Source organism: Megalobrama amblycephala, linkage group LG13 (genome assembly GCF_018812025.1).
Source record: "Megalobrama amblycephala isolate DHTTF-2021 linkage group LG13, ASM1881202v1, whole genome shotgun sequence".
Classification (NCBI taxonomy): Eukaryota; Metazoa; Chordata; class Actinopteri; order Cypriniformes; family Xenocyprididae; genus Megalobrama; species Megalobrama amblycephala.
The window spans coordinates 17,607,340-17,622,137 of NC_063056.1; the positions used below are offsets into that span (position 1 = coordinate 17,607,340).

The following is a 14,798-nucleotide window of genomic DNA, read 5'->3' on the forward strand; positions in this document are numbered from 1 at the left end:
ATTGTTGTCTTATAATACATAAGAGGACAGAAGACCCTTATAAGATAACAGTTTGTAATGAGATAACATACACAAACCGAAACCTAATAACTTCCTCATTGCACTTGACACTGAAGTGTTGGATTGAGATACTTCAGGTAAAAATGAATAAAAGGGACATTATAATGAAAATGTGGGGAATTGGGAGGAGTAGAACGAAATGAAAAATGCAAAGTTAGACTAGTAGATTTTCACTTTTTTGCAAAGATTTGTATCAGCAACACCAAAACAGATTTTTAAGGAAGAGCATGTGTTTTTGATTTACAAGGAAACAGTGACTGCTCAGTCTGGTCTTCTTTGAAAAGATGCCTTAAAGACGGAGTGTAAAAGAGAGAGCAAATTATATATTGAAAGAAACAGTTATGAACAAAACTAGATGAAATGGAAGGAGAGAAAAAGGCCGAGATTAGAGGGAAATGAAACCTGTGGATAGACAGAATGTTCAGGCATTACAAGAAAATGAATAATTATGGTTAATGTTGAAAAGTAGGCTTATGTCCCAGGGAGAGAAAGACCCTCAAACGTCCTTCTCACTTTGCTTCTGAACTGTGCTACTAATAGCCACAGAGCTCCCTCTTCTGCTCTCTAACACACACATCATTGTACTTTGCTCTCTCTCTCCTCTCCTCGGGCCATTTTTCTTTTCAAGCGTTCCATTGGGATTGTTTTCTTAGCACCAAATCCTAAAGGGGGAGCTGAGAAGATTGCACTCAGCAAGTGAAATGCTGTTGGATTTTGTCTTCTTAATAAGAATTAGCAACGACTGAAACAACCTGCAAAGGGTGTTACTTTTACTAGCTAGAAACGTTCACTAAAGCTCTTCACGATATGATTCAAGACAGAGATTGAGAGATCAGGGTGGGACACTTTAGACAAGATTGTATGAGTGGATGGAAATTTTGATATTGGAAATGCTGTCCAGTCAACAACACACAGATGTCTCAGACTAGTGATCCTGGGCTTTATTAGCGTGTTCCTCCCTGGAGCCTGGAGGTCAGCCGCTGGATTTTATGGGTCCCCTGTGCAAGTTAACGCACTGAGGTCATCATGCGGAATCTTCCATAGAATGACCTCACTCTGTGTGGGAAAGCACCTGCCTTTCAGACAACTCAAAAGAGAGTTTCAGCCAGTTTTTCGCAAATGCTGGGGATTTTTATGTGGGTATGTCCCAAAGGAAATGGCATATTGAGATGTATCGTGCTGGTCATGAATGATATTATAAAAGATTTGTATTGTGATTCAGAGTTAATTTGAAACTCTAACTTCCTTTAGAGTTCAATTTTTTTTCATCTGGCACATTCATTCTTTATATTAAAGAACCAAACTGTGTTAGATTGAGCTATCTGGACTTTTTTAAAGATGAATTCTTCATCTCATATGTCATTACTCACGGAGCTGCCCTTCTATGTCACCAAATTTGGAAGTATTCTGAACTGCTCTGGAAGAGCAACAAATGGAGAAACCATAATAAAGATAAAAATGTGCATGTCTTAGGGGAGCAGAGAAATCTTTGTATTTCTAAGTCAACAAACTCTCTTGAAAGTAGTAACAAAGACAATTCTCCCTTCTTCATTAAAAATAATAGGTTTCCTTTTTAGGTTCCAGTTGAAAAGTATTGTTAGTCGGAGCTGACAGCCTCGTGGGCAGCGCTCTGACATGTAGTGAGATTGCGCTTTGGATGACCTGAGTTTGAGTCCCAGCTTGTGGTCCTTTCCCGATCCCGCCCCCTCTCCCACTTTGTTTCCTGTCCTCTCTCCATCTATGCTATCTAAATAAATGCAAAAACACAAAAAAAGAATAGAAAAGTACTGTCAAAGTTGTAGCAATGGGTTAGTTGATGCATATTTGCATAAAATGTCATTTTTATTAGTTATAAGATTTTAACAACGAAAATGGCCAACCATTTCCTTTAAGATTGTTGACATTCACCTTTTTACAATCTGTTGATTCACCATACACCATTGGTTCTGAACCTTTTTGACTGTAAGGCCCTATTTTCCACAATAATATTGAAAGTTAAATTGCAGGATTCAGACAGTTTTAGGAGCTGAATGTTCTCCAGGGTTTCCACTCTTTTTAACTAATGAGTTTACATGACTTTTTCAGTTGTTCATGATTTAGAAGATTTTAGATGATTAATGCTAAATGATAATGATAAATGCTTTTTTTAAAAAATGCTTTGTCTTATTTTAAATAATTTTAAGTCATCTTGAGGCCCCCTTAAAAGTTTGCTGAGGCCCACTAGTGGGCCCCGACGCCCACTACCATAATATACCATAAATCTGTCAACATTGTAAGATTTTCTGTCTGACAGTGATGACAGTTCAATATGTGAAATGTCCTTTAGTCTGAGTTAGTACTAAAACAGAGTTGAATGCTAAATTTACACATATTTATTTTACATTTTTTACAACAAAAAGCAGAAGGTTGCAACCATACATAGCTGAATACATCTAGACATTCTTAACAGATTAATCTAAATGAATTCCTCTATATGTACGTTTTTTGTTGTTGTTGTCGTTTGTTTGTTTGTTTTAGTTCACTAATCTGACAAATTAATTTTATGTTGTAGAGATACAGTATAGCATGTCACACTGCAGGACCTCTACTTTCTAAAAGTATTTCATGTCAGCTACTCAAAAACAGATTCCATTAGCATCTGAATTGGCATGTTCAGAGCCAGCTGCACATGCTTTAATAATCCATGCCTCTAAATTGAGCACTAACTATTTGAACTAGTCAGTCACAGCAATAGCTCAGGTAACTCGATGGTTGAGTGTAAAGTTGCTGCCTTTTTGAGCTGGATATGTGTTTTGATCGGGGTAAATGTTGAAAAGTATAGCATTTTCTGTTGTACCGCCTGCATATGTAATCTTCTTACTTTGTGCTGAGGTTTTCTGATGAAACATTTTGAATGCTGTGTCATGTTATGTGACACACTGAGTAAACTGTGACTAATGTCGGTCTCTTTCTTGTTTTTACTTTATAGCCCCTTCCATGGTACCAGTACCTTACTATTCTCTCAAGTCAAGTGAGATGAAAGAAGAGTATTAAATAAGACTGAAAAACATAACGTTATCTTTTCTCATAAGCTGAACATTAATTATTGACAAACTTTGACATTAGTCAAAGTACTACTCCCATTAACGTCTACTACACTGAAAGTTCAAATGGATAAGAAAAGGCAAAAGGCAACACCTGCACCAAGACTGGAGAAAGAAGAGAGGACAGAAGACAGGAAGAGGATGAGAAAAACCAAAGGGGCTGAACCAGAAGCTTCCTCAAAGAATACTAACATCGAACTTAAGCCCCAGCAGCAGACTAGGCCAGGGGAGTTAACAGATACAAAGTCTGACCATTCAGACGGAAATGTAAGAATGAAAATAGGGGTTGGAGCAAAACGGACGAAGAAGCCCCCAAAGAGCCTTGAGAACTTCATATGCAGGCCCACAATTAGGATCTCTCAAAGGCTTGCACACGGAGATGGTCATAGTTCATGTGGAGGTGAAGTCTCCAGTTCTGAAATCAGAGTGGGCAAGCAGTCAAATCGAGAGATTCAGAAAAAAGATAGCAACAATTCCATTTCTCCAAAAGGTTCCACAAGAATGAATCTCCCACTTCCCACTTCATCCAAAAAAGGTGACTCTACACCAGTCATTACAGCCTCTAAAAAGGTAAGTCTTTCTTTTATTTTCTTTATTTCTTTCATGCTTTTTTTTCCTAAAATTCTTTATGTGTGACAAATGCTTGATACTATTTCTGTCTGTATCTTGCCATTTTTAGCCACCAGCAGTTTGACATTTTTAATCTATTTTTACATCCCCTCATTTTTTAACATGCTTCTGTCATCTTCTTTTTTTCTTTTTGCTCACTCAGATCTTAATTTCTTGCTTGTTCTCGCTCCCTATCTTTTTGTCCCATTCTCCCACATACTGAAAAATATGCAGTTGGAAGTCTTCCATCTATGCTCTGTTATTCTTTTTTTCTTATGACCAGAAAACAGTTACTGGAAAGCCTACAGCTAAATACAATCCTCCCATTTGTTTTATTTTTGATCAAGTGTTATGTGCCATGTCCTTCTGTCTCATTCACCCAAATCCTTCTAAAATCCTCTGATCATAGCACCATGGAAGGGTTACACCAAAATAGTAATAAATAAAAATAATTAAAAACCTTATTTATAATTAGTGATGTGTTATTATTATGAAATGTCAGTGAAATTAAGTCAAAGCCTATCAAAGTCATCATGTAATGAAGCCTGTCAAATATGTTCAATTGTATAGCTACTCCAGACTGCTTTTGATTGAATTTTAATGGATATCATAAAGTGACCTGAATTATTGAATATCTTTAAATATTTCCTAATGAATGCTGGTCAGCACATGTCCTCTCTTCCAACAGACTCCATCAAAAAACATGAGGAAGACTGACTCAAAGTCATTATTCCCATCAGATGGACCTTCTTATGCAGTTCAACCACAGACAGATAGCAAAGTACCACTTTCAGATAGGATAACTTCCTCTACCTTGCTGAAACAGACGAATTCACCTCCAGCTGCCCCTTCTCCACCTTCCTCATTACAACAGAACTCCAGTCCACAAGACAGCACGCAAGTTTTAAATGTTCAGAGAACATGTAAAGAAAAGGGCAAAGATCTCCCAACTGGAGAAGTAATGACCTCCTCCCTTAGTTCAGAATGTTCAAAGGTTATAACTCTGAATGCTCAGGCATCTCAGCAGTCTTCTTCCAGTCTTGAAAATGACAGCACATCGTTTCCAATATCATGTAGTGAGAATTCACTCAAGCAAACTCCCTGTCCTCCAAAAAAGACTTCTAAAGTCAGGGAAAGTCATGCTGCAAATGAGAAAGAGGATGGAAATTCTGCATGTTCCAAGAACATGTGTAACACCATAACTAACAAAATGGAAAATGGTTTATTGCATCAAGCAAGTCCCTCTATCAAGATACCTCTGCTCCTTTCTGCTTCAGATAAATCTGCTGAATCAGCAACTCCTGAGAACAGCACTTGTACAAAAGAGATACTGGAGAGCAAAGTAAGAAACAAGAAGTATAATGAAAGTGAAGTCATAGATGACACCAGAAAAATGACCATGGAACCTGCCCAAACCGTTGCTGTCCAGCCAAATGATGGCAGCAGAATGGGGCATATCATTGACAAGAATAAGAAAAAAGATAAGCATAGTTCAAACCAGGAAGAAGATGCACAGTGTTCCTCTCAAACTTCCAGCTGTGCAGATTCTCAGTTTAACAGTTCTGTTCTAAGTGATGAGTCACCTTTACACCCCAAACAAAACACCATCTCACAGAACAATCAAAACGCTGTTGAGATGACAAAGATGGCAAATAAAGGGGAGAAGATGGATCTTGTCAAAACTGTTAATGTTAGTTCCACTGCCTCTAAAATGATACCTCAAAAAACAAAACCTATAAAAGTTCCTTACATGAAGTCCTCAAAGGCATTGTCATCACAGCAGGGTAAAACAAGACCAGTTGGACGACCTCCTAAATCTAAACAACTGCAACATCCATCACCCAGATCAGAAACCTCATCCCTTGAGCCCCCTCCTAAGAAAAGAGGTCGTCCAAAAATCATCAGGTTGGATGAGTCTCCTCAGGGAAGTCAGTCTCAGAAGTCTTCTACTAAGCTCCCCATACTTGAACACTCAAATGTCCCTGATCCAGAGGATGGACTGAAACTCCCAAAGCCAACACCCAAAACACAAGTTCATCCCAAATGTTCCTCCTCTGTCAAGACAAAGAAATCTAAATCACAAGACTCATCATCTGGAAAGAAGGGTGGTGAAGGAAAACTCAAACCATCCTTGTCCAAAGCTAGAGATGCTCAAATCCGCCGCAAACGAAATAGGTTAATAATGAAAACAATTATCAAAAATATCAATAAGATGAGAGTAAAGAAGAAGGATAAAGTACTCACACAGTTTCTTTCAGGGCAAAGCCAAAGTTACACAACTGATTTTGCTCAGAAGAACAATGAAGGTGATGCTGATTGTTCAGTTTCAGATGGTACACACTCTTTATCCTCACTTCTGACATCTTTTGGGGCAAAACTTGGCCCACAAATTAATGTCAGCAAACGTGGGACTATCTACATAGGAAAAAGGAGAGGTCGTAAGCCTAAAACTCAGAGGGAAACTTCTGGCCAAGACTCTGGCCAAGTTCTGAGTCAAACGTCTCAGCAAGTCTTGACAGAATCTTCAAATCAGTTGAACTCTTTGTCCACCTCTGGTGAGCATAGCCATTCATTTAATGGCCAATCTGCTTTGTGCAGCTTCCCCTATTCATTTAAACATCTTGAGTCCCCTTCGCCCACTATTAGTTCTTTCCGGAGAAAGCTTCATCCTGGCAACCATGAATATGATCAACATTCTGCTCCAAAGGTAACCAGTTCCCAAAAGGTTAAAGCAGTACCTGAAGAGAAATCTAAACCTCCTTCCTCTTCACAGTCAGCACCACACCCTTCGGCCACATCCCAGTTAGGCTCTGTAAGGATTCAAGACCACAGAACAACACACCTTGCACGATCAGCATTGATGGAGCAAGAAAGACTCAAATACAAGTGCCATAGAAAAGGTCATAATTGCTTTAGCCATGATAAGACTAGGAGACATAAACACAAATGTAAGAAAAAGTTTCTTCAACTCAGGGCCAAAAGGCAAGACCCAGCTTTTCTGGCAGAGGTTGAGGAGTTAGTGGTCAGACTTAGTGAGATTCATATTGTACATCATATATCATCACGTGGGTGTGGGGATGAAGCTAAGTCTGGAAGAAAGAGTGGGAAAGGTAAAGCTCACGTTCTTCAGTGTCTGCCGCAAAACCTTCACCATCCGACTATGTTTCAGATCAACTTCAGTGGTTACTACTCACCTCAGTCAGAGTTTTCCCGTGACTCTCTGCATTATGTTGGAATGGCAGATTTTAAAAGGAACAATGGATGCCCCTCACAACCAGGTGAACATATTGTTACACATTGTCCAGTAGTGCACAAACTTGGCTTCCCACTGTCAGGAGGTGGTTGTTACCACTCGCCCTACAAAATGCCACTCTCTACCACCTCATTTGGTTTTGGACTTTATAGTGGATACCCTCCATCTGCAACTATATACCCTTCGTCACCTTTTTTACCCTCTTATGTGCACCCCTACTCCAAAAATTCCATTTTAAGCCCATCAAAGTTCCATAAAAGGAAGCATAAGTTTCTGAAACGCGACTCTGTTCTTTGTAGTGGGAAGCCACAGGCGACGTACGCTAATGTAACATCTCATTCTTCTAGTGATTGGTTCAGTAGAAATAGCTGGCAAAGAAAAGACAACAGAGAGCAAGGTAGAGATAAAAGATTTGTGGATGATAGGCTTAGAGAAAGAGAAGGAACAGAGGGTTTACTAGGACAAAGTAAGCTCAGGAAAGACCATTTCAGAAGAGGTCTATCCTCAAATTCACCCTGCTCTTCCTCAACACCCTTAAAACAAACAGACCAACAAAAAACTTCACCACTTTCATATATAGGACCTGCACACCTGAGACCGATATCAAAAGTTAGGTGGGCAGAGCATCAGCAGCCATGGAGGTGGAGAGAGAGCTTTCAGGTAGAGCCAAGGAACAGGGGCTTAAACCAAGAAGCTGGGTCAGGGTACCAGGAGGATGATGATGAAGGTGATGAAGACCTACCATCACCTCCCCTAGTAGACAGAACAATCCACCATCACGCTTTCCTGAGGAATCCCAACCTTGCTAGCAGTGGGTACAGTCGAATGACAGGCCAAAGGAGTACAGATGGAGTACAGTGTGCTTCAAGAAACTTAATGAGACCTGGAAGCTCAATGATGAAGGAATCTTGCTCAGCTGGAGGCAAAAGAACATCAGGTAAGATGGCATGAGATTTTTTTTGTTTGCATGTATCAAATAACTGTCACTGCTTGGGTGTGACATATTATGGAAGACATAAGGGTACAATCTAGCATATTTTGCATTGAAAAGTTCTATTCAGTATCCTTTAGTTCCTTTTGACTAAGTGAGAAAATTCTTGGGAAACCTTGTAGAAATAATTACAGTTTTTGAACAGTGAAATAAGACTAATTTATTATAGATTTTAAAGTCTGTCTTATTTGTCTCACACCATTTTACTGGTTAGGTACCAAAATGGAGCTTGATTTTGCTCTGCGTGTAATTGGCTACACAGATTTTCCTTGGCAGAGAATTTGTTTATAAGTCCACTGAGAGGTATATGGTCTCTCTTGTGTGTAAATATTGTTATGCATTTGCTGTACACATTATGTGGTATTCTGGCATTGATGTTGTTATTATTATTTAGTTGTTTTGTGTTATGTTCTCTTGGATAGTTTTAGATGGAGAGATTGGTGAGGGAACCGCAAAATCCGTATACGTTTTTAATGCCTTTATAAATATCATATTTTCATGTGACTGGCTAACTGTCCATAGTAGCACCAGTTTAAAACATGATTTATTGCCAAGTTGAATAGAATTTTATTTTACCTCAGATATTTGTATTTTGGCTCTTGAAGTCAAGTATGAATCAGTACACACCTTTAGAGGCAAAAGCAGTGTATATTTTGCTAATTAGCATTCCTGAAAACATATGGTAAGAAATAAATGCCAGCATGCAAAGAACTTCTCACAGCAGGAAGACAGGGACATTTGGTGTTGCATAGTGTGTGGTGTCTGCTTGTCTTTGTGCATGCAGCTTTTACTGTTTATTAAGAATACCTGCCCATCAGGGGCACTTTATCAGAGGAGGAGGCTGCCACTGCTGCAAAATAAATAAATAAATAAATTGAATGAGAAAATAATTTAAGGTACAAAAATAAAACAATATTATGTAACATGAGATCAGAGAGCATCCAATTTTCTAAAGCAACAATTTCCAACAGCCTTCAGAGTGTAAGGGATATGTCTATAGTTTCATTGTGTTTTGGTTTTGTTTTCCCTGCTCCTGTTTTGCCTGTGTTCCTTGGTCATTCGGTTCTAATTAATCCCGCACCTGTTTCTGTTCTGTTAATTAACTCTTCCTGTGTATTTAAGCCCTTAGTTTCCATTTATAATGTGGTTCTGTTCTCCTGACTTTCTCCCTGGATTTTTTATTAAAGATTTTTTATTACATTTTTCTGTCATATTATGTATTTTTCTGAATCTCCAGCGTCATGCGCATCATTATAGTCATACACGTGACAGAATACCCGACCCAGATTTTTGTTTGCTGCATTTTTTTCTCCCTTTTTTGTTATGGACTTGCCGGCCATCCAACTGCACTGCCTAGAGCAGAAGGAGTGAAAACTTGAGGAGCACAGCAAGGAATTTTTAGATCTGGTGTGCCTCACACACTATCCTGATCCCTCGCTTTGTTTGTTTTATTATACCAGCCTCAGTGAGCGATCCAAGGCATGCCTGCCTGGTGTTGGTCCTTGAGGAGATTTCGCCACATTTGTTTGGTGGGTGCTGGTAAACAATGGATTGGCATTCACCATCTGCCTCACTGAGGAGGACATCACCAGCCCCACTCCGGACCCAGAGCCCAGCCAGCCACCTCCCACACCCTGCACAGAGCGAATGCCAGATCCCATGTCAGCGCTAGATGGAACAAAGACTGAGCCGATCATCGTCCCAGAGCCTAAGCCCTACAAATTGTCTCACTAGGTGCGCAAGCCAGCTACATCATCCGTCACTGTAGGTGTCTTCGTGGAGTTCGAGGGTATGGAGTGGAGCCACGCCTACACTCCCATCACTGAGGGTGAGCTGCAGCTGGCCTCTGCATTTTATGAGAAAATTAGAGGCAGACATTTCCCTGTGTCTCCTGTCTCCCCTGGACCTGCTCAGCTCCAAGTCTCCTGTGTCTCCAAAGATTCCGCCCAGCCTCCCTCCCCCACTTCCTCTGCCTATAACTGCCAGTTCCTAGGCTCCGCCTCCACTTGGGTCTTCCGGTTTCCAGCTCTACCTTGTCAAGAAGATCCCCTGGCTCCAGATCCAGATCCCCTGGCTCCACCTCCGACCAGTCGGCTCCACCTGGGACCATCATCCTTTTGGTTCCACTTGGCTTCGCCCTCCCTCCCGCTCCACCTTGGTACTCAGTCCCACCGGCTCCGCTCCAGTCCTCTAGCACCCTGGTTCCACCTTGGATGCTTGTTGCTGCGGCTCTGCCCTTGGTCTCCAGATCCATCGGTTTATCCCGGTCTCATCGGCTCTTCGGCTCCTTTTGGGTCTCCACATCCATTGGCTCCATCTCTGTCTGTCGTCCCCCTGGTTTTAAACCTGCCAAGTCTCCTCTCTCCTTCGACTCTGCTGTAGGCCTTTGTCCTAGCTGTGCTGTGTGTCCCCACCTGGCTCCTTCTGCTCTCCTCTCCTCCCTGGCTCCTCCCACTGTCATACATCCCTGATTTCCCCTGTCGGCATTTCCAATTTCCTTCCAATTTTCGTTTTCACTGTTCCCGTTTTGCCTGTGCTCCTTGGTCATTAGTTTCTGATTAATCCCGCACCTGTTTCTGTTCTGGTTAATTAACTCTCCCAGTGTATTTAAGACCTTAGTTTTCTTAGTTCTTTGTCTGGTATTGTCTATAGTTTAACATGGTTCTGTTCTCCTGAGTTTCGCCCTGGATTTATTGAAGATTATTATTATTATTTTATGTATATATATCTGAATCTCTTGTTTTGTGCACATCATTGCAGCCACATGAGTGACAGACAGAGTGCAGCAGCATAATTTTTGCAATCCTTAAGCTCATCATGTTCACATCTTTGAGATGTTGTGAACGTGCAAAATGAAGAAATTTTCCATCTGAGGAGGCGATACCTTTATTTTGCTGCGATTGACTGATAACCTTGTCAATTGGATGATTCCTGCCTATCATTATCACTTCATCACTATGATTGGCTAATTTCCCTGTCTATGCGATAGTGCCTGCCTATCATGCTCACATCCGGTCTGTGAATCAAACTAATGTGTCAAACTAATTAATGACAAAGTTAACATCTGATTTACTTGGACAGTTAAAATGTTAAAATGATAATCTGTGAGTAACAAGTATTATGTTACTGGTTGCTTGTTGATAATCCTTAAGTGTATATGCCCATTACACAAAATTCATCAATGGAAAATGAATCTGGAACATGAACTAAAAACCCAAACCCAGAGAGGGATTTTCCTGTTCATTTCAGAAGTCCACCACATGCCACTCCTGCCCATTAATGCAAAAACGGTGAATAGCAAATCATGATACTGTTTCTAAACAAATTAAAAATGTTTCCTGGTTTCTTTAATGAAATACCTGTTCTTGCAAGGAAGTAAAATAATAGTGTTAACATTTCTGCAAACGTAATATTAGCTTTAGGGTTTGGGTCCTCTGTAATGAAATCCCTCATTAGAACTGCTTTGCTGTTGTTCAGTTTCTGTCACCAGCGCACAAAATCGCAACATAGCCATTTTGTGGATATAAATGCTTAAACTAAGGAACTACAGGGATTTTCTTAGTCTAAGCAGCACTGGTTCTTTTTCTGTCATGCTGACTCTGTATTTTTAGTGGAAATGGATTCAAATAGGGTATCACATTTCAGTGAAGTATGAAAGTGCTTATTTATATGTAAACACATGCTTTAATCTTCACATTTGAGTATTTCTGTAAAAGGGAACCACCCAGATTTCTGCTATACATTTAACCATTATGAATTATATGCTTATTCTGTCATGTTCCTGCCAAAGAATTTCCATTTAAGACTCTGCCATAGACCTTCTGTCAGCCTGTGGCCAAAACAGTCTGTTTGATTTGGAAAGGGTGAATGAGAAAGAGCAGGCATTCAGCAGCGGTAAGGAAATGTGGTGATGCTAGTGGAAAGGACGAAATCTGAGCATGGAAATCTACAAGTGAAATGTGAAAAATGATTGACAGAAAGAATAGGGGAAAGGAAGGAATGTTTTTGTAAGCGAAGGCGAATATATGGCAATAACACGTTTTGTAATCAGAGCCAGATGTGCCCTAAAAATGCCACTCTTGTGTATTTACTTTGCCTAAAAATGTTATTAATACTGAGTATATCTGATATATCAGACGTTAATGTATCCTCACACTTTTTTCTTTTTTTTTTTGTAGTCTAGGCTTGACTGTCATCCAGATACTAGAAATAGCTCTTTTGTAGATGGTTGAGAAAACAAGTACATGGGCCATTTTCTTTATTTTCTCTCTCTCTTTCTTCCTTCCTTTCTATCTCTCAGAGAGGTTTTAGAGAGATTACAGGAATGCAATGTTATACAGCCTTTATCCTTACTGCCTGTCTTTATATGCTGTCAAATGTGTTATTTTATCACTCTAGTAAAGTCTGTTCAAGCACACACCCTGTCTTCATCTCACAGTCGCTGTGCTGGGGACTCAGGGTATCGCTCACTGTGGAATGCACTCCAGTGAAGCTCTGTGAAATTGATTTAGTGTTATATCTAAACTAGCTGAACTTGTAGAGGAGAGTAGAGGAATTTGCAGTAAAGAAGTAAATACTGGCAGTATAATTCCCACGGTCAGGATTACAGTAGTTCTCAAAAACTTCAACTCTTTCATGAGCAGTAGTGCTTATCTAAACCATGCTGTCTCACAGGTTCTCAATGTTTCAGTATTGGTTTAAATAGAATGATATTTCATGGTGATGACTTGGTCATCTTCAGTAACAGGAAAGAAACTTTCCTTCATTTCATTCCCTCACTGTAAGTGTCATTTGTACCAACAGTAATTGTAATTATTGTGGCATAATTGTAATTACAGTTCCTGTGTAGGCTGTGCTAAGACAATGTCCAAGGTTGTTCAAACTTTCTTGCTTGGTATTGCAATGAAAAATAATTTTGCAGTGGGGATGTGGGCAGAACTAATGAAATCTGAACTTGATTGAACGGATTTTTATTTTGTATGTTTTATTGCTAATGTCTGATTAGTTTTTTATATCTTAAAGGGGACATCAGATACCAATTTTCCAGTTTGTATGATTCTTTAGGGTCTATAACATACTTTGATTAAAATTTCTTAATGATTGTGTAAAAAAAAAACTTTTTACCTTGTCAAAAACAGCTCTGTTCACAGCGAGCCATTTTGTGCATGTCCCTTTAAATGATAATAAGCTACTGTTTACCCCACCCCTATCTTCTGTGAGCGGGCTGTAAACACTATTGAGGGTATGCACGTGATGTCACCGTCGGTCGTTATGACTGCGGTTATGGCCAGAGTGGCAAAAAGACTGAGTGGCAGCATTGGTTTTCAGCGTGAATGCCACGAAAAACACACAAAACACATCCAAAACGGGAAAGAGCTTTGCGACTGACTGTACAAATAGCTTTGACACAAAATCTGAGGTATATTTTTACAGACTGCAGAAAGCTACAGAAAAAAGCAAATAGGTCGCTGCAATTCACAGAAACAACTGGACTCCAGGGAAAGAAACATGATTTGCAGTTATCATTTTGTGTCAAAATGTTGGATTTTGGGGTAAAATCATACCCTATATATTGTATTGTTATATATTGTGTTGACAACTCATCAATTAAATATTTACCATCTTATATTCTGCATAATTGGGTGTTTTTAAATAAACACTGACAAAAACTATACAAGTTTTAGGGCTGGACGATATGACGAAATATATAGCACTGATATACGTGATCACTTCGGTTTAGGCTACATCCACATGAAGCCAGAGCTTACCCTATCCATTTTTTTTTTTTTTTTCCTCATCTCAAGAAATATCTGCGTATACACAAAACCACTGAAATGCTAAAAACGATGTAGTATACATGCCAGATCAGTATGTGGCGCTGTAATTCTGCAATAGAGATACATTAAAAACAAAGAATAAGACTTGGAGCATGCGCATAAACCTTGCACGCTGTATACAAACTATAGTAAAGCTTCAAAATACAGCTTTATTTTAACTGTGCCCGCCGTGCACAGTTGCTTCAGGGCAACTGTGCACAGCGGGCAATGGGCATTTAAAGCAGTTAAGCATAAAAGGACTATGTCAATTTCACACCACATTTACTGCAGCAGCTGATGCTCCTATGATTACAAACCACAACAGTCACATCCATGAGATTGTTTAAATTGAGATGACTTTCATGTCATAGAATGTTATAAGTCAATTTCAAATGAGTGCAGAATATCATCCTAATATGACATGTTTATGTTTTTTCTCAGACAACCCCTATAAAAATTCTACAGCAAATTACATACTGTTATTTGTGCAAACACCACAGTGCTCGGAGAAATCTAATCCAGCCTTAATGTGAATGTCTGTGACTGCTGATGTTGTATAATCCTAACACTTCTGTTCATGTGTTTTTTGACCTCCCTGAGCTGTGGTTTGTGCACCAATCTTATGCACCAAAAGCATGCTTTCATTTAATTTTAATATGTGTGATATAAAATAAAAAATAAAATTAAAATTAAAAAAATTAATAAATAGAGCCAAATCACAGAACCTGCAAAGACAATTTTAATGTCAGTCTCAGGTAATAGTAAGGTACATGGTAACACTTTATAATAACTCACGCTATGAAGTATTAGTTAAGCATTAGTTAAGCACTAGTAAATAGTCAATTCATCATTTATAAAACATTAATAGACATTAGTAAAACATTTATAAATACAGCTATAAATGCTTTGTTCTTGATTTATAAGCATATCTATAATGTGTTTATTAATAATCAATTTATTATTTCTAAATTATGTATTAGATTATT

At 39.2% G+C, this 14,798-nt stretch overlaps 1 protein-coding gene across 5 annotated transcripts in view; it reads left to right on the forward strand.

Moving 5' to 3' along the window:
- Window positions 1-14,798, forward strand: part of LOC125244159 (histone-lysine N-methyltransferase ASH1L-like) — a 35,097-nt gene that overhangs the window by 1,447 nt on the left and 18,852 nt on the right. For all 5 annotated transcript variants that reach the window (XM_048154179.1, XM_048154177.1, XM_048154178.1 and 2 more), the window contains exons 2-3: window positions 3,029-3,713; window positions 4,441-7,942. In XM_048154179.1, coding sequence (XP_048010136.1) covers window positions 3,210-3,713; window positions 4,441-7,942 — 4,006 coding nt within the window. In that variant the 5' untranslated portion in view covers window positions 3,029-3,209. The remainder of the gene's footprint in view (window positions 1-3,028; window positions 3,714-4,440; window positions 7,943-14,798) is intronic.